The 22,511-nt window shown below is 52.4% G+C and overlaps 2 protein-coding genes across 3 annotated transcripts in view; one reads left to right on the forward strand and one right to left on the reverse strand.

The window, feature by feature from the left end:
- Positions 1-9,144, forward strand: part of Marchf10 (membrane associated ring-CH-type finger 10) — a 96,235-nt gene extending 87,091 nt beyond the window's left edge. The window contains exons 11-12 of the mRNA XM_041636052.1: positions 5,484-5,526; positions 8,731-9,144. Of these exons, the coding sequence (XP_041491986.1) occupies positions 5,484-5,526; positions 8,731-8,786 (99 nt within the window). The 3' untranslated portion in view covers positions 8,787-9,144. The remainder of the gene's footprint in view (positions 1-5,483; positions 5,527-8,730) is intronic.
- A 6,190-nt stretch (positions 9,145-15,334) lies between these two features.
- Mrc2 (mannose receptor C type 2) overlaps positions 15,335-22,511 on the reverse strand; it is a 55,579-nt gene continuing 48,402 nt past the window's right edge. The window contains exons 21-30 of one of the 2 annotated variants that reach the window (XM_041635811.1): positions 20,209-20,323; positions 19,921-20,084; positions 19,660-19,768; positions 18,886-19,124; positions 18,579-18,747; positions 18,336-18,485; positions 17,969-18,088; positions 17,619-17,798; positions 16,777-16,803; positions 15,335-16,672 (exon numbers count right to left, since the gene is read on the reverse strand). In XM_041635811.1, coding sequence (XP_041491745.1) covers positions 16,452-16,672; positions 16,777-16,803; positions 17,619-17,798; positions 17,969-18,088; positions 18,336-18,485; positions 18,579-18,747; positions 18,886-19,124; positions 19,660-19,768; positions 19,921-20,084; positions 20,209-20,323 — 1,494 coding nt within the window. In that variant the 3' untranslated portion in view covers positions 15,335-16,451. Of the gene's footprint in view, positions 16,676-16,776; positions 16,804-17,618; positions 17,799-17,968; positions 18,089-18,335; positions 18,486-18,578; positions 18,748-18,885; positions 19,125-19,659; positions 19,769-19,920; positions 20,085-20,208; positions 20,324-22,511 lie in introns of both variants that reach the window. The other variant, XM_041635810.1, reaches the window with a different exon arrangement.

Genomic DNA, 22,511 nt, shown 5'->3' on the forward strand with positions numbered 1-22,511 from the left:
GGGCAGATGGAACCCTGAGTTCACGGCCAGCCTGGTCTATGTGGTGAAGCCCCATTTCAACAACAAAACAGCAAAACCCACGCTGGATTTGGAAGCTTGGGATGCAGCTCAGCTGGCCAAGTGCTTGTCTAGCTTCCATGAAGCAATGCGTTTGATCCCAGCACCACACAAGCCAGGATTGGTGACGCGTGACAGCATTTGGGAGGCAGAGACAGGAGGATCAAAGGTTCAAGGTCATCCTCAGGTACCTAGCAAATTCAAGGTGGACCCAGGTGAGGCCCTGACTCAATGCTGAGTTCAAACTGCAGGTCACAGGAATTGTAGACCTATTTATTTATTAATTTATTCTTGTTCAGTTAAATTCTTCCCTCATACCCTGCATGCTCAATGAAGACAACAGGCTGGCTTTCTGCCAACCTGTCTCCTGTCGTCACCCTCTCTGTAGTCCAGGCCTGCCCTTCCTTAACTTCCTCATGGTCTTAATGGTGACATAAATCCTTCATAGAGATACTTAAATTGGGGAGAAAAAGAAAAAAAAGGAAAAGTACTGGGAGCAGGAACTGGTCCTTTGTTAATGTTTCTGTAACTTCATATTCATGCTTCCGCATCTTTTAATGGACTTTTTAGTTCACATTGAACTTCAAAGCCTCAGGGTTGATGTGGGTTACAGATGGCCCTGGCGAGCCAGCAAACACGAGCAACATCAGCCGGCCAGCGGGGCTACAAAGCACACACGAGAATACAGACAGCACAGTCCCACGGATGAAAACCGAGGTCCTACAGCATTGCCACCCAGGAAGCTCCTGGCCAGTCTGTTCCGGAAAAGGAGTGAGCTCTGCCAGAGGTGTGCTGGGAGCCAGAGCAGAAGAGGTAGAAGGGGACAAGCAGCTCTCCGCTCTCACCCTCAGCTCGCATATAACTTGGGAAACCCTGGAGCACGCCTCACCCAGTCCCAGCACAAAGCAGTAAGGGTTATAAATAGCCAGCGAAGAAGAGGCTTCGACAGGGGCTGCAGAGAGGGCTCAGCAGTTAAGAGTTCCTGCCGCTCTTGCAGAGGGCCTGAACTCCGTTCCCAACACCAATACCAGGGGCTCACAAAAGCCTGTAACTCCAGCGTCTAGAAGATCCGCGCCCTTGCGCCCTCTTCTGGCCTTCCATGGTTACTGCACTCACGTACACATGCCCACACCCAGACACACATACGTACGATTCAAAGGCAATTTTTTTTTAATCTTTTAAAAAAGAAACATCTACACGAAAGCTGGAGGCAGTAGAAAGTGTCAAATCCACCTCTTACCACTTTTTCTCAAGATTCCCAGAACCTGAGGGTAGCATTTGCCAAAACAGAAGCACTGACCTGGAAGAGAAACCTCAGTCCTTTGCTAGCAGCATGGGAGGAACCATTCCCATCAAGTTTCTTGTTTGTGTCTCAAGAGAGACCTTGTGACAGGCGCTGTCAGTGGCGGTGGCCGTCAATCATCCCTCACTCCAGCACATGACAGGCGCTGCCCATCATCCCTCACTCCAGCATGCACTCACAATACCAGGGGCTGGGGTGGTTACTTTATCATTGTAATACAGCACATTTTAAAAAAAAGAAAAAAAAAGTCAACACCTAAAGGAAGGATTTACTTTGGCTCACAGTTTGAGGGGACATACATTGTCACAGCAGGAAAAGTGTATTAGTGCTACAAGCTTGGCTGTGGTGGCAGGATCATGAGGAGGCCTGCTCACGTCTCAGCAGACCAGGGAGCATGCTGGCACTCAACTGGATCTCTCTTTTGACTTCCTCCCTCTCTCTCTCTCTCTCTCTCTCTCTCTTTCTCTCTCTCTCTCAGACCAGAACTTTCTGTGTACTCCCAACTGGCCTGGAACTCAATATGTAGACCAAGCAGGCTGGCTTTTGGCCTCACAGATATGTCTGCCTCTCCCACCTCGAGTGCTGGGAGTAAAGGTGTGTGCCACCATGCCTGGCTTCTCCTTTTATTCTTTTTTATTTAGTCCTGGACAGCAGCCCATGGGATGGCTCCACTCAGGCTCTCTGGAAAAGCCCTCACAGACACACCCATGTGCCCCTCGTTAATGCCCTATGTGCCCCTCCTCCTCCTCCTTCTTGGTTTTTCGAGACAGGGTTTCACTGTAGCTTTGGAGCCTGTCCTGGAACTAGCTCTGTAGACCAGGCTGGCCTCGAACTCACAGAGATCTGCCTCTCTCTGCTGGGATTAAAGACATGCACCACCACCACCCTGCTCCCTGTGTGCTTCTTAATGCGATCAAGCTGACAACGGCAGTTACCTTTCAAGATGGAGCACAATCAAAGAAAGTGACTATATGACCTGATGTGATACCATGATATCCCCTTTCTTTGAGGAGCTTACAGTTGAGAAACAAGATTCACATATTTACAAAACCAAAATAATAATAACAGTGACTGGGAAACAGCATATGAGTAGAAGAAGCCACAGGTCCAGTGAGCACAGAGAGGCTGTGAAATAAATACCACACCTTCCCTAGTTGGGACTTGGTGGGTTTTCAAAGGTCCCAGCAACAGACAGTCTTCTCCTTTAGTTTCTGTGCTGTTTGAAGATAAAACAAGGCCTCTGGACCTGCCTCTCATTGAGACATAGGGTGATTCGTGTTTCACTGGAGAGCGTGCACTGGGCACTATGGATTCCAGGGACATTGCATGCCAAACAAAATGGTGGTGTGTGCTTGTGGGGAGTGGAAATGGGCTGTGGTCATTCTTTATTAACTTGAGCATGGAACCACAGTTCTGCAGTGCCTGGAAAATGTCTGGTGCACAAGAAATGCTCAAACGGGCTTCAGTGTCAAGGAATCCCTGAATCAAATCTCTTTCTTTCACGGAGTGAATCTTGAGTGTCATTTTAGAGAAAGGGACAGTACAAATCTGTAGAGAGAATTCAAAGCATACTCATTTATCCTGCATACCTACTGTGTGCTGGGCTTTAAATCATATCCTGGGAATGCAGAGGTGATGAGGACAAACGCTGCCATATTGGTCTGGGCATCTGCGGAGAGAATGCGTGAGGCTGGAGATAGGGCTCAGCCAATGGAGAGAACGCATGAGGCTGGAGATAGGGCTCAGCCAATGGAGAGAACACGTGAGGCTGGAGATAGGGCTCAGCCAATGGAGAGAACGCATGAGGCTGGAGATAGGGCTCAGCCAATGGAGAGAACACGTGAGGCTGGAGATAGGGCTCAGCCAATGGAGAGAACGCATGAGGCTGGAGATAGGGCTCAGCCAATGGAGACTTACTCTTGCAGAGGACTAAGTGTGGTTACCAGCTTAACCTGTAACTCCAGCTCCAGGGGATCTGACACCCTCTTCTGGTTTCCAGGGGAACCTGAATTCATGTGCACAGATACATGCACACACACACACACACAATTTAAAAATAAAGCAAATCTTTAACTTAATTGAGAGCACACATGTGTGACCAAGGGGATCCCAAACCCATTGTACTGTGATAGAAAACGGAGCTGGAGGAAACGCAGGATGGGGAGATGAGATGAGGGGCTCTCATTCCCTCCTCCAGGGCAGAGCTCGGCCAGGCTCTCCGGTGCTGCTGCTGGGGAAGCCCCGCCTTTGATCGGGCAGGGGGTTTGCCCTTTACCCTCAATCCTTGCTATTGGACAATGTTGCTCCCATGATGGCTTTTGTTAGCTGCTCGGCAAGGGAGGTGATGCTTACACTGAATCTTGGAGAGTGGCAGATGGACTAGGGTGGGTGGCTGGGGAAGTGTACTCCACACAGAAGAAGATAGCGGGGCATGGAGATGTGTAAAACGCCACACATTCAGGCTGCCGAGAAGGTTCATGGCAGGGGCTGGCAGGAAGTGAGTCCGAGGTGTAGGCAGGGTGCTGGCTGAAAGGCTGGGGTGTGGCTCTGGAGGCTACTGGACAGCTTCCAGTCTGGGATTGACAAACAAGGACATTCTGGTATTTGAGTGATAAGTGCAGTAGACACCTGGAGGGAAGGTTGGAAGAGCCAGCTGGCGGCTGTTGCTGTGGTGTGAAGAGATAAGGGTTCAGCGTGGAGCATGGATGATAAATACCCTGCCCCCGGCGTGTGTGTGCATGTGTGTGTGTGTGCGCGCGTGTGTGTGTGCCTGTGCACACGCGTATGGGTGTGTAGAGGACCAGTTGAAGGAGGCACTGATATTAGTCCATGAAGGTGCCCGACAGCCAGCTGACCCTTCCTTTCCTCATGTCAGGTGCCTGTGGTGGGAGCATCTCCAGGGACCACTGGCTTTTGCTGCCTAGTTCACCCTCTAGTCTGATGGGCAATTCATACCCACATGGGATGCTCCGTCATCTAGGGTCAGCTCCCCCAAAACCCCCTTCATGACGTGCCTCCTGGTCTGATTCTTGTCTCTGGTTATTGGTGTCTTCAGGAGAGAATGCCCTTCTTCGTCCTCTGCCCCAGGTGTGCTGTTAATAGTCAAAATGCCAGGCTAGTGGCAGAAGTCAGGGAGCACAGAGACCGGCTTAGGAGGCAGGTAGGGCGCCATGGGTCCATTCCTGCCTTAATGGGCCATCCCAATTTACACTATATCTCTTGCCTCAAGGGGTCAAATCTGCCCAAAACATGGGAAGACCAGGTTTGACCCTTTGACCTCTGCTCACCAGGACAGGGATCCCTAGTGTCGTGTGAGGGCTGATAGACATGAGCACCTGGCACAGAATCTCGAGGCAAGGTGAGGTCCCCCAGTGGCCCAGAGCATGTGGCCCTGGAGGTTAGCACAGTCCTGATGTATAATTCACAGATAGCCAGAACCTGCTACTGTAGACGAAATCCTATCTCTCCCCTGGCCCTCCCTTGGGCACAGACAAGAGCCTGTGGACAACCTCCGCCCAGGCCAGGGAGTTGCCCAGTAACAGTGTCCAGCACCCCTTGTTTTGTCCCCAGTCTGTCACAAAGTCCCTGTTCTTCCCAGAGGGGAATAGCACCAGACCCAATACAACAGGGCCCACAGCCTTGCAGCCTGGCACAATGGGCTCCCATGGAGCACACAGTGTTTCTTATTGTGGCATAAAATGCCATAAAGTCAGAACAAAGAGAGCCCAGGGCCTGGATGGGTCGGCAGCTTCCTGCCAGGCAGAGAATACAAGCGATTGTTTAAAAGCCAGTGGTGAGGCCAGCGGCCAATTAGCACAGCCTGGAAACTGTGCCGGGACCATCAGAAAGGGATTCTGCTATTCAGATCAATTGCTAAAAGGAAGCAAGTCTGTTCACACTGCCAAATATAGAAGCCCCAAAACAGCAAAGGTGACCCGGGTTATCACTGTGCTGTCCTCAGGACAAGCTGAGCTCCACCAGGACAGAATACCAGCCCTGGTCCTGAGCACCTTAGTGAGAGAGAGGCAGGAAGTCCTAGGACAGTCTGAGGCCAGGGAGTTGTACATCTGTTCACAATTGCATTGTAAAAACAATTCATGTCTCATTGTCTTCTCTCTCTTAGTTGTCAAGAAATTACCCACAACCCAGACCGGAAGAAAATGAAAGTAGGTTTGGGGGTCCATCCTGTCCTGCCCCCTTTCAGGGTGTCTGCTAAGCCATTTCTGTTCCTGTGTTGAGCCCAATGCTGTGGAAGGAAGTCATGACCACCACCCAGAGGCAAAAATAACCCCACAAAGCTTGGGAAATGCTAGCCTTCACTAACAATCAATCAGGAAGGCTGGATGTGGAACAGATAAGAATTTTAATTCATCCTGAAGCCAAGGAAAAGGGTCAGCTAGGAGGAAGGAGTGTTTTCCTCCACAGGATCCTGTGCCACTCAGCATTTGATGAGGTTTTCTGGGTTTGTTTTTGTTTTTGTTTCCTGCCAGGATCCTGTCTGGGATGTTCCTTCCCAGATCCTAAAAGCAGGCTGGTTAGCCATTACTAGGCAAGCGTTTTGATTGGATTTCTGATGTCGTTGAGTACCATCAAGCAGGTCTGTTGGATTTCGAGGTTGGACAAAGCCAACAGGTCTCCCGTCTCCTTCAGACAGGTTCCTTATTCCACAGAAAGTCTCCGTAGAGAAGACGAGTCTAATTAAAGCAGGGGGCGCTGAGGCAAGCCTTAAGACTCTGTCTACAGAGAAAGTGTCGCAGGGATGTGACAACTGCATTTCTCTGAGTTCTTGGAGGAGAAATTTTACCACAGCCTACCCTGCCCCAAAGCTTAGGAGAGTGACTCCCACGCTGACATCAACAATCTCGAGAACTTACCCTAAACACAGATTCCTGGGCCCTCCCACAGACTCCACTCCAGCGATGGGGTGGGGCTCTGGAATGTGTCTTTCACGCACAGCCCACAGACAGGATTGATGCAGCCCATTGCGGGGATGCTTTGTGGGCCCCTTCCCCGCCTCCCCCCCCATGAATACCTGACCAGAAGAGACATTGCACCAGTCTAGAGCTTCCAGGGTGGGGCCTCGACTGCAACCCTAGAGAAACCAGCTTGCTATTCAGGGCACGCAGTCCTAGGGAGCCAGGCTCACAGTGCTCAGAGATGGGAAAGGCCCTTTCTTCTCTATACAAAAGGAGCTGCTGGAGCCCCAATACCCGCGCAATTGCGGGGTCCAAATCAGCTTGCCCGACGGCCTGGAAGCCCCAGAAGTGAAGCCCCAGGATCGCTCAAGCAGTCGTCCCCAGACCCCAGCTTGCTGCCTGGGTGCAGCAGGGAAGGCAGCGGTGCGGTGTCTAAAAGACCTTTGTGTCGCCGCCTGCACGCACCGCCTCCCGAGGACCGCACCTCGGCCAGGCATCCGCACACGGGTTACCGGCGTGGCCTCGGCAAGGCTCTTGTGCTCATACAGGGATGTGACAGGCTGTGGGGCTTGGTCCCCAGCTGGGAAACCTGCAGAGGGTCCTGTCGCCCGGGGCCCCGCCCCGCCTTGGAGGCGCCCGCAGCGCTACCCGGTTCGGAACCTGTGAGGCCGGGCGCGTCCGAGAAGGTTCGGCTGGGCAGGGGCGCCCCCTAGTGCCCCTTGCCGACCGCTGTGTCCTGCAGTCGCGGAGGGCTCCCCCAGACCCAGGGTCTGTGCACTGATTAGGACCAGAAGAGCAGCCCTGGCTTCTAAGCCTGCTTCACAGGAGGCTGCTCTCCCTTGGGGATGTTTAGAAAGGAATATTGACCGGTGTGGTGGCCCGTGCAGTTTGCCGCAAGTTCTAGGACAGCCTGAATTGTATAGTGAGGTTCAGGGCATTTGTCTCAACCACTAACAACAAAAATAAGTCTCCACCGAGAGGGCAAGGGGATTTTGCTTCCCTCTCCGTTGCTCCCGTGCAGATGGTCCCTCTGATTGTCTGCCACTCATTCGCTATCTCAGTTGGGAGCTGGCCCATCTCCAGAATCGACCATTTGCAGGCAGGCAGGCCCTAGGGCGGCCGGTTCTTTCCTGGAAATACAGGCCAGGTTCCTTCTACCTGCCCCTAATCCTGTACACTCCCCCAAATACTGGAGGAGGGTAGCTAGTCCCGGCTGTGCAGAGCCCAGGACAAAGAGACCAACATGCTGTCCTCAGTGACTGACCACTGGCAGCCCTTACCCTATCTCTGTGCCAAAGCTACTATCAAGACAAATGTCAGGCATGAGAAGCAGAGCCAGAGGAGGCCAGCCCCCCCCCCCTTGGCCACATGCTTCTTCTTTGGACCCCACAGGCGGGCGTGACTCACCTGGTTGGCAGCATTTGGTTACCATGGCCTACCAGCACTGAGTCATGGCTGTGACCTGCCACCCCAGTTCAGTCCAGGTAAACACAGAAGGAAAGGACAAAACATCAGGCACAGAGGATGCCAGCTGCCTTGTGGCCCTGTGGTGCCCACGCCAGCCTTCTTCCTGGGTACCTTTCACTGAACCAAAGACCGGCCCCCTCCCCAGTAACACTGAGGTGCGGGCATCTCAGGCAGATTCTTAGATGTGTGAGCCAACCTGTTCTAGGGCTCCTGACCCAGCTTCTCCGACAGCTGCTTCCCAGCTGGCATAAATGACCATGACTATAGCCAAGACTAAGGCCAGGAAGAGACCGCTTCACCTGCTGATATGCATAAAGGTGATGAGCGGAACACAGACAAGCCAACTGGTACAGCATGGGTAAGGGAAGCTGGGGCGGCCTTGAGACCAGAAGCAGTGATAAGAGGGTCCGGGTATGCGTGGCAAAGTGCCATTCCTCCTGTCCCTTGCTCACACTGCTTCAACTGTCATAAGGTGCTTCCTCAAACCAAGACAAAAAGAAGCATCTAGAAGAAGGGTTTCCCCCAGAATAAGGGAGCCCCTCTCCTGGTCTATTTGTTGTACTTGGACCTTTTGGTCACCCCCTCCCAATGCCACCCTGCCCTGTTCTTTGCCATCACCCCCCCCCCCCCAATCACATTAGGCAGTAGAGTTAACTTGGAAACCTCGTCCTGAGAAAAGGCAAAGGCTCTGCCAGCTCTTCAGTCTACAAGCGTTATCACCAGACTGGCTGGCAGAGACGGCTGAAATAGATTCATAAAGCAGCTGCCCGTGACCCAGCTGGAGCCCCGGTGCAGCCGTCCTAGAGATTCCCCAGCCCCGGATTAAAGTGTCTGTTCCCCCATACTGTTCCATATTCCATTTCCGTGTGTGTGGCTGGCCCCTGGGGCCAGGGTAGGAGAAGGGAAGGGCGGTGGTGCCATGGCCTGTGTGGCAGATTCTGAAGTCTGCTGTGGCCCTGGAGCCTGAGAGATGGTCTTGCTTTCTAGGTTCCGAGACGGGAGATGGTAATGAAAGCAGTGTTTCCCCGGGCCGGGTCATCTAGGAGGGAGCTGGTCGTGGAGCTCAGCAGAGACCCCTCCACCCAGAAGCCCTTCCTGTGCCTCCCTGTGCCTCCCTTCTTCCCTACTCTTTACTGAAACTGAAGCCAGTGTGCTCATAGTTACCGTTCTCACCTGCGCCACTCCGTTCAGGGGCAGACACAGGGACTAACCTCGTCCCAGCCAAGACAAGCAAAGCTGCCAAGTGCCGAGTGGGCTTCCCTGTTGCTGCCCCTCAGCCCAGCAGCCCAAGTGGACCCAGCAACTCTAGCAGCCCAACTGCCTGGGCTCCTACTGCTGAGGGTCCCTATTCAGGCCTCAGCCCACCCTGCGTGGAGTGGAGCCTTGCATTCAGTAAACTGACTTTATTCTCCCATTCTGTGCTGTGTTTATTTCCCTCCAAGGCTGACAGTCTTGAGCCACACCCCACTGCCCACCCCACCTCGTTTCTGCTTGCTGCCCACCACCAGAAGCTGACACATCTCAGGCTCCCATGGGCTGGGGCAAGCTGGATCCCATTTAGGATCAGTTGTGGGTGTTGACTCCATGATCTTTCTCCTCATTGCATCTAAGGAATCAAAGACCCATGAGACTTGGGGTGATTTAAAAAGAAAATCAGAGATGGGTAGCGGGGAAATTGTGTGTGGTGCTGGAGGGCGTGAAGGAAAAAGACGAGATTGCCAGCTAAGCCTGGAGGTACATTCCTGCAGTCTCAGCACTGAGGCGGGAGGGTTATAAATTGGTGACCAGCTTGGGCTATTTATATATAGCAAGACCTAGGCTCAAAAATCTAGAGAGAAAACCAGACAAAAACAGGCTTTAAAAAAAATGGTGGAAAGGCGAGTGTGCCATTCAAAGATGCGAGCTAAGTGAAAGAAACCACATCCTGAAGACTTCTCAGTCTGCGATTTCTAGGAAAGGCAAAACTACAGAGGCAGGAAGCCGATCTGTGAACTCTGGGAGATGAAAAGGAAGTTCGAGGTGAGGAAGGTGTCAGAGAGTGGTCACATGATGACCGTCACAGAAGTGGACAAATTTGCTCAAGTTCGTTGAACTGCGTGTTTGCCGAGTGTATGGCAGCCCCATTAGGGCAGGTGTGCATCCCTAAATGTCCTCAAAAATAGGAGACAGGCCAGGAAAAGGAGGAGGAAAAGGAGAAAGTTAGGATGAAGAGACACAAGGATTGGGGATAGAACCACTGGGTTCATCGTCTGCACCATATGAGTGATGTGTGATTATGCTTGTCTGTGAGCCCAGCAGTCAGGAGGCAGGGACAGGAGGACCAGAGGTCAAAGTCATCCTTATTACTTAGTTTGAAGTCATCCTGGGCTACATAAGACCCTGTCAAAAAAACAGACAGTCAGGAGAGAACAGTCTGGAAACAAGAATAAAGTGTAAATACACACACGTGTGTGTGTGTGCATACATGTGCATCTGTGGGATAGCACCATAATGGACCCATCATTTATTGTCTGTTTGTTTTTTTGAAATAGAGTTTCTCTGTAGCTTTGGAGCCTGTCTTGGAACTAGCTCTGTAGACCAGGCTTGCTGCAAACTCAGGGATCCACCTGCCTCTGCTTCCCAAGTGCTGGGACTAAAGCTGTGCACTACCCTGCCTGACCCATCATTTATTTTTAATTTTTTAGATTTATTTTAATTCTATGAGTGTTTTGCTTGCATGAATGTGTTGTGTACCACATGTGTGCTGGTGCCTGCTGAGGCAGAACAAGACAACCATTCCCTTGGGACTGGAGTTATAGACAGTTATGAGCCTCCATATGGATGCTGAGAATCAAATCCCGGTCCTCTGCAAAAGCAACAAACACTCTTAACTGCTGAGCCAGCTCTCCATATCTAAGTAAGTAATATTTGGAAAAAATTGTTTGAATGATAGGTGTGGTCATTTGGATAGATATGGCCCCCATAGATTCATATGTTTGATAGTTTTACCCATAGGCAGTGGCACTATTAAGAGGTGTGACCTTCTTGGAGTGGGTGTAGCCTTATTGGAGGAAGTGTGTCCCTGTGGGGGTGAGCTTTGAGGTCTCATATGCTCAAGCAGTGACCAGTGTGGTACACAGTCTCCTTCCGCTGCCTGTGGATCAAGATGTAGAATTCTCAGCTCCTTCTCCATGTCCCACCTTGATGATAATGGACTAAACCACTGAACCGTAAGCCCGTCCCAGTTAAATCTTTTCATTTATAAGAGTTGCTGTGATCATGGTGTCTCTACATAGCAATAAAACCCAAACTAAAACAATAGGTTCATGATATCATAAATAAACAAAACTTAGATCAAACAAATGTCTTCTTAGCTGGTTCCCAGCCTGGCTATCTCCTGGGGGCTCCAGACACTGCAGCCTAGAGATGAATAATGGGAGCAATGAAGTTTTAGGAAAACTAGTCCTGGCTACCTAAATCCTGACCCATTCCTCTGATGCGTTCCCTTTAAGCAAAGTGATAGAACCCCTGGAAATAAATGGCTTAGCCAAGCAGCGAAGACCCCACATCAGAGGCAAAGATGAGCATCTTTGCTCATTAGTAGGGCCTAGACAAACCTACTGAAGTTGACAGTAGCTCCATGACCTAAACAAAGTGCAAGGCTCCGAGTGCTTAGGTTTGTGCACGGAGCTCCGAGCTGCACAGAGAAATGGGCCTTTTAAGGTTGAGTGAGGATTTGTCTATAGGCTGGTACTGAGAACCATGGAGGAGGGGACAGGCATGCTTAAAAACAAACTAGATAAGGGTTAGAGAGACAGCTCGGTGGTTGAGTGCTAGCTGCTTGCCTGGAGGACCTAATTCCCAGCACCAACCATCTGTGACGCCAGTTCCAGGCTATCTGATGTTCTCTTCCAGAGTCTGCTGGCCTCTGTGGGTACCAGCCATGCATGTGGTACACAAACATATGTGCAGGCAAAGCACCCATATACTTTTTTTTTTAGGTTATGGAAGAGAGAAGAGAGAAGAGAAGGAATTTTTGGTAGCTTGTGGAGTCCAGGAGAGGGGAACTAAAAAGAATGAGAAGGCCGTTGACAGGGAGAACACATGTACTAGCAATTATTTAACACATCTGAGGGAAAGGAGACTGTATGGAACACTAACTACATGGAAGACTTTATATAATACATCTTATACAAGGGACTTGGGCATCCTTGGGTATAGACAGCAGCAGCAGGCCTGGAACAGCAAGGGAAGATGGTGCTTATTATTCCGTTGTCCTTACCATGGAGGACATCATGCGTGTTCCCCGGACTCCAGGAAGGGAACCACAGCGCAAATCTGTAGACAAGAACCAGGAAGCGCAGTAACAGAGGCCTGGTGTCCCCACACTGCATGGTTAGACACCCCACAGATCTCAGAGGTGTCTGGAAGTGAGAAAGACGACATGGATGGGACTGGAAAAGAATCACTAACTGGGATCCCCAGAAAAGGCTAAATCTGAAATCTTCTACCAGCTGATAAAAGAGACCAGTATTTGACCCTCTGAATACATGGCCTTGAACCCTGACGCCACACTGACCATAAACAGCCTGCCAGTGACTCCCTCCTCTCTCTATGCTTGCTTTCCACACCAGGAAGGTGGGGATCTGTCCCCTCCCCCTGGGTGGAATTCATTCTGAAGGGAGATGGCCTTTCCCAGGGGCCCCTTGGCAGTACTCTCCCGAGGAAACTCGGACCTGCAGGAATGCTGAGCACTTTTATCTCAGGCCCGACCCCCGGCCCCTCTTCAGCTTCTTCCTTCCCTGACCATCTTCCTTGCTAGTCTCCCCCACGGTGCCGGTTCTTTACCTTGTGTCTGCCAGAGTCTCCTGCCCCACTGCTCCAGGCAGCTTGGCCAGGTTTGGGCAGTTCTGTTCCAGGATAGCCATGTGGTGAGGCTGGCTGGCTCCTTGCCCCTGCGGCCTCAGAGAGCTGCCCACTGGGCCAGTTCAGCTCTGCCAGGGTACCTGGTAGGAGGCCATCTCTGACGACTGGGGGAATGCTGTTCTCTGGAGAGCCGCCCCGTCTGCCTGTTCATTCATGGATCCATTGAGCTGTTACTGAATGTACAGGTGGCCAAAGCCGGACCAGTCCGGGCCTTGGAATGAAGGCTGGGCTCTGTGTTTGGTAGACAATGCCCTTCGCCCAGGCCTGGGACAGGTCTCAGGACATCTGCCACTCAGGAGGCCCAGCAAAAAGCCTGGCACATAGAAGAGACACTTGGTGTTTATTGAACTGAGTCCCACCAGTAGATAGAAGACTGTCACATGCTCCAGAACAAGAACCTGCATTCCAGAGGGCAAGGAGCCAGGCCCAGAGCTTTCTTACTGATCCTTCAGAGAACTACAGAAGCACTCTAACCCACCACTGGGCAGACAGGGCCATCAGGAGGGAGGCTTAGAACATGGTGTCTTGGGAGCCCTAGGGCCCAAGACACTGTCGGACAAAGTTGCTTATGAGTGTGGGCTCTTGCAAAACTCCAGACACCAGAGAAAGAAGAGAAAAATTAAAAACAGAGATAGGTAGATTCCTGGGGCTGGTAGGGACACACACACACACACACACACGCACGCACGCACGCACACACCCTCACTCATAGATGCACACATGCGTACATGTAAGCAGACATGCACACGCACAATCAAGAAAATAAATGTCAAACACCATCCTTGGCCGACCCTGGACATTTGGGGCCTCATTCCTTCAGCTACTCAAAGAACCCAACAGATCCCACAAACTGTTTTTCACAACCCTGCTTTCTTCTCTCTCAGGACAGAGGTCAGCAGTATCCAAGGGAAACCTCTGCCCCCAGGGTGGCCCCCAGCAGCCTGTCAAGCCATCCTTGAGCCATGGCCAATGGCGGGCAGGGTGCTTGACTCACAAAGGGGCTATTCTGGCCTCAGTTTGGAGAGCAAATTACTTGAGGGTAAAGTGGGTTAATCATTAAGGACCCGAGTTTGGACTAGGGTTCCCTTTCCTAAGTGGCTGGTCTACCTGCCTCTCATGGGTCTTGCTGTTAGAGCTGCAGAACAGGGTCAGCTAGAGGAGGGTCCACTCAGGGAAGTCCCCTCTCAAGCAGCATTCTTCGTTCACCCTGGAGTCCTAAATGGAAGCCTCTGGAACCTCCTGACACCGCTGCCTAGCTGGAGGCACATCTGATTCCCCCAGAGAGCAGCTGACGCCCCCTCAGGCAAATCCAGCACTCGTGTTTCCTTGTGTCTTTTTTTAGTTTTTTCTTTTTTCCTTGAAACTCTGGAAGCCAACAGGGCAGAGGGCTTCAGGCTGCACGGGGTGGGGAGGACGGGGAATGAGGGAGAACACTCAATGTGTATCTTCACACAGCCTTCTCTGTCCTTTAGGCTCTGAACCACAAGACCACATTGCCTATCCAAAAAAAAAAAAAAAAAAACCCACAGAACTAAGTAAAATATAAAAAGTCACAAACATGGCAAGCTGAGAACACACAACGCCTCTAATCGTGGCTATCATTCTGGCCCAAACCAACCACCCTCCTCTGAGGTCTGAATTGTTACAGGAATTTCCTCTGCACAGCCTTCCTGCCTTCACTCCCCTTTTCCCATCCATTGTTTAAGTCCCTTACCCCAGTCACAATGGTAGTGTCAAAAGGTCAGGTGAGGGAGGAATGAATGGGATAAGTGGGGAGGTTCCCACCATGGGGACTGACGTGGAGCCTGAAGGAGAAGGGGGTGCAATGTCAACACCTGGGCCAGGGTCGGGGTAGAGGGTCCCTAATGTCTCAGGGGACCAGCAGGGTGACAGGAGAGTGGCTCGGTGGGTAAAGACCAGGAAGCCGTGCCACAGTGTGGACATTGTGAAGAACGCATGTGTCTTCCTTTTGTTGAAGTGCCGCCAACTCAAACACCTGCTGAATCCAAGTGCCGATGCATAAGAGACCTTTCTAGCAGGCAGGAGGCAGGTATAACAGATAGCCTTGAGAGGAGGATGCTGAGGAAATGCCGCTCAGAGTTAAACTAGGACCCTCCTTCCTCCAAGCCCAGCCCAGAAAATACCAGCAGCAGGGGGCTGACAGGATGGCTCAGCAGGTAAAGACACTTGCTGCCAGTACTGGCAAACTGCATTTGATCCCTGGGACCCACACAGTGGAAGGAGAGAGCAGGCTCCTCCTGCAAACTGTCCTCTGACCTCCACATACAGACTGCACCAATGTAACACCACACACACACACACACACACACACACACACACACATATACAATAACAGTGGCAGTTAGCGTTTATGGAGCGCTTACTGCATGCACTCGAAGGCACTCGGTGAGGACACTCTTCCTTCATCCTTAAGCATCCTTCCAAGAGTCCAGCCCAAGGAGATGGGTCCTCTGCACCTACTCACGCTTACAGGCAGGAAACGGCCAGGCTCCTGAGCTCTCCCAGAATAGAGAGAAGGAGCAGGACCAGAGGAAGTGTCCCCGAGGGTTCGAAGGTAAAATGGCAGGCCACAGAACCACACCATAGAGGCTACAAAGCTGTCGTTTATCTCTAAGGGACATGGGAATGAGGGTGACAAGGGACTAAGAGCACTGGTATCTCAAACCTCTGGAAGGTGTTTTATTTATTTGCTTTTCTTTTTATTTTCTTCTTTTTTAAAAAAACAATAATAGCACATTTAGAAAATCAAGAACTACAATAGAGGGTCTGTGTCTTTGAGTTTTTGTTCACATTGCCCCATACTGGGACACGGGGACTGGTGGCGGTCTCCATCCTGGCTGGGTCCCTCCTCTTGAAAAGGTGCTGAGTGGCTCCCGGAGCTGGGCGCTATCCCCTAGGTCACAGCAGATGGTAGCACCTGGTGCTGTCCTAGGCTACTGTTCCTCCAGGGTCCCTGACAACCCTCTTCGCTCTCTCCAAAGCAGAGCCTGAAGTTGGAGATATTAGGGAACTTATTTTGGTCCCCACAGGGGACTCTTTCAGGGACAGAGCCCTCCCCCGACCAGCAGGAGATGGACACCCCCTTGAATGGATAAGGTGTCCCTCCCTGGTCCCATCTCCACTCCAGCAAACACCACATTGGTGTCCTGGTTTTTAGACCTGAGCCACCTAGGTCCCTCCTGCCATACCCTAGGTCCATTCCAGCAGGCACAGGACTGACAGATGCTTGGCCCCTTCAGCTGACCCCCACTGAGAAAGAGAGAGAAGATTTCCCACACACACACACACACAAAAAAAAGATCCCAGGGCGTTGGCTCAGAAGGAGGCACTGGGTGAGAACAGGCATGAGGGCAAGGTAAGGAGACAGAAATGATGCTATCAAGCAGGAAGAGAGAAGCGACAGAGAGCCGCCCTAAGGGACGGGGCAGGCTTTCCAGGCTGCAAACAGGAAAGAGTCCTAGGCTGTGGGTCAACAGGCTTAGGTTCAGAGATCTGGGAAGAAAGAGGCAGAAATAAGTTCTTGTTTCCCTTCTCGTGATGCCTCCAGTTACCACGGGGGTCCAGGCCCAGGTGACAAGGTCCCAGGACCAGGAGAAAGGGAAAATGCCCCGCTGCGCTCAGCCAGGTCTTGGCCTAGCGTCTGTGGGAGGCTGGGTACTCACACCCCATTGCACGCTCAGCCTCTGGATCCACAGACCAACAGGACTGGTGGCTGATGGGGACCTGTTAACCCAAATCCCTGCCTCCCCAGCTCCAGCCCCACCCTGATCATGCCCTTGGCTCTATTCTTGTTGCTCATTCATTTCCATATCAGACACCAGGATGTTCTTCTCGGTGGCCTCTGCTGGGCCAGAGCTGCTGCGGCTGTAGCGGGCCCCTTCAAAGGACCCACGTTCTGTGCTCTGTCGACGCCGGTACAGGAAGAAGGCTGTTGTCCCCAAGACCAGGAGGAACAGCACAGCTATCAGCACCACTACCAGGGTCACTGGGTTATCAGGAAGCGCTGCTGAGACAAGAAGGGGAATGCACATCAGGCCACAGCCAGGTGCACCAGGGACAGAGGAGCCAGGGAAAGAGCCAGGCTCTGGGCTTGCCACCTCCACTCACCTGATGGCAAGAAGCTGTTCTCTCCCGCTGCGGAAGAGGGAAGCGCCAGTTAATCACAATCAGTCCTCAAGGGAATCACAGTCATAATTTAAGCAAAGACCTGTGAAGTGCTTTCTGAACATCACTCTGCAAACACACTGAACCATCTATGACTCTGTGACCCGGATACCATGACTCCCATTTCAGATATGAGGAAGTTCAAAGACTTGCCTCGGATGGAACAGGTATGTATGTGGGGGGGGGGGGGGGGTCTATGTATGTGTTCTTATAGGTGAGTGCACTGAGCATGTGCATGCGTGTGGAGGTCAGAGGTCAATGTTATTGTGTGTCTTCCTTGATGGCTCTCCACATTATTATTATTAATTATTATTATTATTATTAGTTTGAGACAGGGTCTATGTACCTGAACATACAGCTTATATGAGTCGGCTCTTCTGGCCGGCCAATGAGCTCCAGGAACCTATCATTTCAGACATACACATATACCCCTTCCCGTCCCAGGGTTACAGACGTTAATGCTGGGAATCTGAACTCAGTCTCACGCTTGCATGGCAGGTACTCTACCAACTGGACCATACCCCACCCCAACCTCAGAAGGCAGAGCTGATTAAGTGATCCATCCAAAATATGAACCACATCCCTTGTCCTTAACCAACAGAGAATGATGGAGCTTGCTGGCCCCTGGCGCTTGCTGTCTGCTTTGGAGATTAAGTCCCAGGGTCCGTCTTCGCTACAGACTAACGAACCCGATGCCTTCCCACCCAAAGCTTCTGCCCCTGCGCACCAAGGCCCAGCTGTGGGCATGGCGGGCTGAGCACATGCCTTCTGAGAGCCTGGCTCACCTCTAGGGAGCTTGCACACAACCCCCATGGTGATGTTGGTACAGGTGCCGGGGCGCCACAGCCCGCTGCTGCTCTGGATCCAGTAGCAGCTGTTGTGGCTCAGCATGCTAGGGCCCAGGCCAGGGGGTCCCCAGTTCGAATAGTTCACGGCTGTGTTGTCTTGCCAGACCAGCACGCCTCCTGCAGATGTGGGAAGGGGAACAGGTGGGGCTTTTATAGGTGGGAGGGAGCAGACATTCTCTCATGAACCTCCCCTACTCCTCCCCTTTCCCAAGCCCAGAGATGGTGGCAGGCATCTCTCCTGCAGCCTGAGGCCTGGCCCTCCCCCCTGCCTCACAGAGGGCACCCACCTTTGGGGTTGAAGTTCATGCCCAACCAGGCTCCTCGACTCTGGGCTTCAAAGGTCTGCAGGTGCTCCCAGACAAACACATTCTCCATCTCATCAAGAATGGACAGGACGGTCCCACCCACTGGACACAGAGGAAGCCCATGTTAGGACAAGGAGTGCCTCCTTATGTTGACGGTGCTCTGCCCACACCCATCCACAGCAGCCCGAGTCTCAGTAAGTGTGTGCCACTGGCTACATGTCACAGTACGGTCTGGGTATGAAAAGGTAAGGGAGAACTTGGGCGTAGGTGCTCCCCATAGACAGAGGTGAAAGTTCCTTCTCCACCAGGTCTGAGAGTCTGGGAGCCAGGCTGGCCTGCTCTCACCCACCTTTCTGGCAGCGCTGCAGCGCCTCCTTGTGGCCCAACAGCAGCTCCATGTGGAAGGCGTAGCAATGATCCCTGAAGGGAATCCATGACGAGTCAGCCAGCCCCTGAGGACAGCTGCCGCGGTAGCTTATCCTTCGGGGAGGAGGGGGCCCTGTTGGAGTGCAGAATTGAGGATGTGGCCCAAGCAACATCCCAGGACCACCGGGCACACGCCCAAGCCTCGGCCCCAGCGGGTGGTACTCACCCCTGCTCACCCCGCACACTGCCCCCTGCAGCTTGGTGTCACAGCTGGTGGTGCGCCACGTCCCATCCACGTCCACGTAGGCACAGCCTCCCACCTGCTGAGGCTCCCCATCTTGCCAGCCCACATAATTCAGAGGCTCCTCTGAGAGCCAGGAATACCGCCGTGAGCCCTGGGCATGAGGTGGCCATGGGTGAGACAAACCGGACGGACTCCCAGGGTGGGGGCAGACAAGGCAGGAGGGAGGAAGGGAAACCAAGGCAGAAGGTAGGGTGGGGCAGGGGAGAAAAGAAACGACTTAGCAGCCCACCTCCTCACTGGCCAGCCCAATCCACAGTGGCGCCCGCAGCCCTCTGGCGGCCTGTGTGAGGAAGGCCTGGGTGTAGGGATCAGGCACACTTGCCAGGCTGGCATTTCGGCTCTCACACAGCAGGAGGGCATCTTGCCAGCGCAGTGGCTTCTGCAGCAGTCGGAAGGTGCCGTTGAGGTAGGAGAGCTCAGTGCCAGGGGCAGGGGGTGTTGCTGCTGGGGATGGGCTCAGGGAGGGGTCTACGGGGAAGGGGGCAGGGCTCAGGCTGGGCTCTGCCTGCCTTACCCCATCCCCAGGTATGAGGCTAAGCCAGGGAAAATCAGACATCAGGCCAAGAGCAGGTCTCGGCTGGGCCTGCTTGCATTGATCAGTCCTTGCTGTCAGCCACTGTTCTTATTAATGAGTTTCTTTTGCTCATTAATTAACATTCAGAGAAAAGCAAGGGCCTTGACAGACTCCTGTCTAAAGAACCCACGGCAGAGGAACCGGGAGCCATGCAAGGAGGAGGAGATGCCTTGATGTTGAGCCTTAGGGGGTTCTGACCCCAACCATGCCAGTATGTCACACAACCCCATATCTGGCTCCCAGCAGCCTTCCTCCTGAGATCACCCGCTTCCCAAACAGATACATGACTCTGGAGGGACCCCTAGAACCCTCGAAGAGAAAGGAACAACGTTTGGTCCCCTCTGGCCTGGCCCACAGCCACTAGGAGTGGCTACGGGCAGTGGTGGTGCATACATACATACGTACGTACGTACGTACATACATACATACCTGTGCCCTTCTGGCAGATGAAGCCGTGCGTCTCCTCCGTACAGCTCCGATCATCCCAGCGGCCGGTGAAGTGGGCTGAGGGGCTGTGCAGGACCACCGCACAGCTGGTCTGGGGAGAAGGGGCTACTCAGGGAAATCCCGGTGCTTTTGATACCACTGCCCCATGGAAAGGTGGCTGGGGTTGGGAGACGGGGGGAGGGGGCAGGGGAGAGGACAGCACCAGAGGCCCCAGGGACAGAGGAAAGAGAGCAGTGTCCTCACCGGCTTGGTGCCACTGGGAGCAGGGCTGGGGCCGGAGGGCTCTCCTGGCGCCCAGTTGGCATACTGCAGAGGTTCCTGTTCAATCCATTGGAAGTCCCTCTGCGAGGCGTGCAGGCCAATCCAAAGGTCAAAGGTCACCCCGGGGAGGCTGGCTGTGATGAAGGCTAGTCCCCCAGAAGAAAGGCAAGAGTGATGGAGTGGTGGGCTGACCCCTGTTTGCTCTGCTCCAGCCAGTTGCAGGGCGACTGTCGTGGAGGACACCAGTGCCTCCCCATAGGCTGACCCTACCTTGCTCTAAGGGGTTTGCAATGGTGACCAGCTGGGCTTCTTGCTGTTCACAGGAGAATTGTGCCTCTGACCATTTCACCCTGTCCTGGGGGTCCTGGCCCTGGATTCGGAAACACTGTGGGGCAGGGGATGTGATTGATACCCAGCTCTACATCTCCATCCCACAAACCCAGAAGCCCTGCTGGGTGCCCCTCAGCAGCTGATGCCCGGGGCTTTCAGACAGAGGCAGTAATGCCAGGCACAGGGCATATGGACCTCCCTGGACAAAGCCCCACCTCTCATCCTGTTACAGGATTCACAAATGCACAGACTCTGTTTGGGGGGCAGAGCTTGATACTGTTTGAGACAGGGTGTTGCTATTTAGCCCAGGCTGGCCTGGAACTCATGGTCTTCTGGACTCAGCTCCAAAATATTGGGATTGCAAGTGTGCACCGCCATACCCAGCTTGGTTGTGCGTGTGTACGTGTGTGGGCGTGAGCGCATGTGTGTGTGCTTATGGAGGCCAGAGGACGGTTGTTCCTCAGCTGCCGCTTGCCTTGGTTCTGTTGTATTTCTGAGACAAGGTCTCCCATTGGCTTGGGCTCATTGATAAGGCTAGACTGGCTAGCCAGTGAATCCCAGGGCTTCTCCTGACTCTGCTTCCCCAGCACTGGGGTTCCGGGTGTTTCCAACCTGCCTGGCTTTTTGTTTTGTTTTGTTTTTGTGGGTTCTGAGGGTCATATTCAGGTCTTCATGGCCTCATGATAACCAATACTACCAACTGCACTTCCTCCTAACACTATTTTTGGTGTGTGTGTGTGTGTGTGTGTGTGTTGGATTTAGGGTCTCACACATGCTAGGCAGGCACTCTACCAATGAGTGAAACCCCTAACTCTTTCCCCACTGTTTTGTTTTCATGAGGTTTTGCTGTGGTTGCTTGAGTTTTCTGTTTTGAGAAGTTCCTCTCTGTGGCCCTAGCTGACCTGGCCTCCCACCATCCTCTAGCCTTCCGGTTTGAGTCACAAGTACAAAACACCAGGAAAGACAATTCTCCAAATATTGCTAAATAAAAAGAAAACTGGGGTGGAAGGGATGAGTGGCTCAGCAGTTAAGAGCACCCACTGTTCTTGTAGAGGACCTGGGTTTGGATCCCAACACCCACATGGCAGCTCACAAACTGTCTAGAACTCCAGTTCCAGGAGAAATCTCTCGCCCTCTTCTGGTCTCCATGGGTATTGCACATATGTGGTACCCAGAAATAAATGCCAGCAAAAATACACATAAAATAAAAATGAAGCAAAAGAATTTTTTAAAATGAATATAGAGGGGATGCAGAGGTGAAATGGAGGTTAAGAGCACTGGCTGTTCTTCTAGAGGTCCCAAGTTCAATTCCCAGCAACCACATGGTGGCTCACACTATCTGTAGTGAGATCTGGCGCCCTCTTCTGACATGTAGACACACATGCAGGCAGAACACTATGTTCATAATAAAGAAAAAAATCTTAAAAAAAAATACAGAAAGACACACCCTGACCTCATCCATATGTGGATATAAAAGCTGGATTACTGGGGAGATGCTCAGTGGGTAAGGCGCTCTCTGGGTAGGCATAAGGACTAAAGTTCAGAGCCCAGCGCCCATGTAAATGCTGGAAGCGTGGTGGCTCACTCGTGATCCTAGCACTCAGGAGACGGAGACATGATGCCTAGGGCAAACTGGTTAGCTAGACTAGCCAGATCAGCAAGTTCTGGGCTTAAGTGAGAGACCTTACCTCTATACTGAAGGTACAGGGCCATTAAGGAAACACTCAAGGTCAACCTCTGGCCTGTGCACACACATACACATACCACCCACATACAAATGTGGAAAATAAAGTTCATCTCTGGTTGGGCATTAGGCTTAGTTGGCGTACAGAAGGCTTGAGGTTCAATTACCAGCATCGCATAAGACTGCATAAGCCTGTAATCCCAGCAGCTGGGCCTTCAGGAGTTCAAAGTCACCCTCATCTACATAGTGAGTTCAAGACTGATCTGGGTTCCATGAGACCCTGTCTCAAAAAGGGTGTGTGTGTGTGTGTGTGTGTGTGTGTGTGTGGTTAATCTCATAAAAATTGAGATTAGCAGGGCAATGGTGGCCCATGCTTTTCATCCTGGCCAGCACTTGGGAGGCAAAAGCAGATGGATCTCAGAATTCGAGGCCACCCTGATCTACAGAGCAAGTTCCAGCACAGTTGGGACTACACAGAGAAACCCTGTCTAAAAACATCAAACAAAGAGTTGAGAATAGAGTGGTAGGAACCGGGGACGGCAGGAGGGGAGCAGGGATA

Source organism: Microtus oregoni, unplaced genomic scaffold (assembly GCF_018167655.1).
Source record: "Microtus oregoni isolate MIOR12 unplaced genomic scaffold, Mior012 000048F_ref0000485, whole genome shotgun sequence".
Lineage (NCBI taxonomy): Eukaryota > Metazoa > Chordata > Mammalia > Rodentia > Cricetidae > Microtus > Microtus oregoni.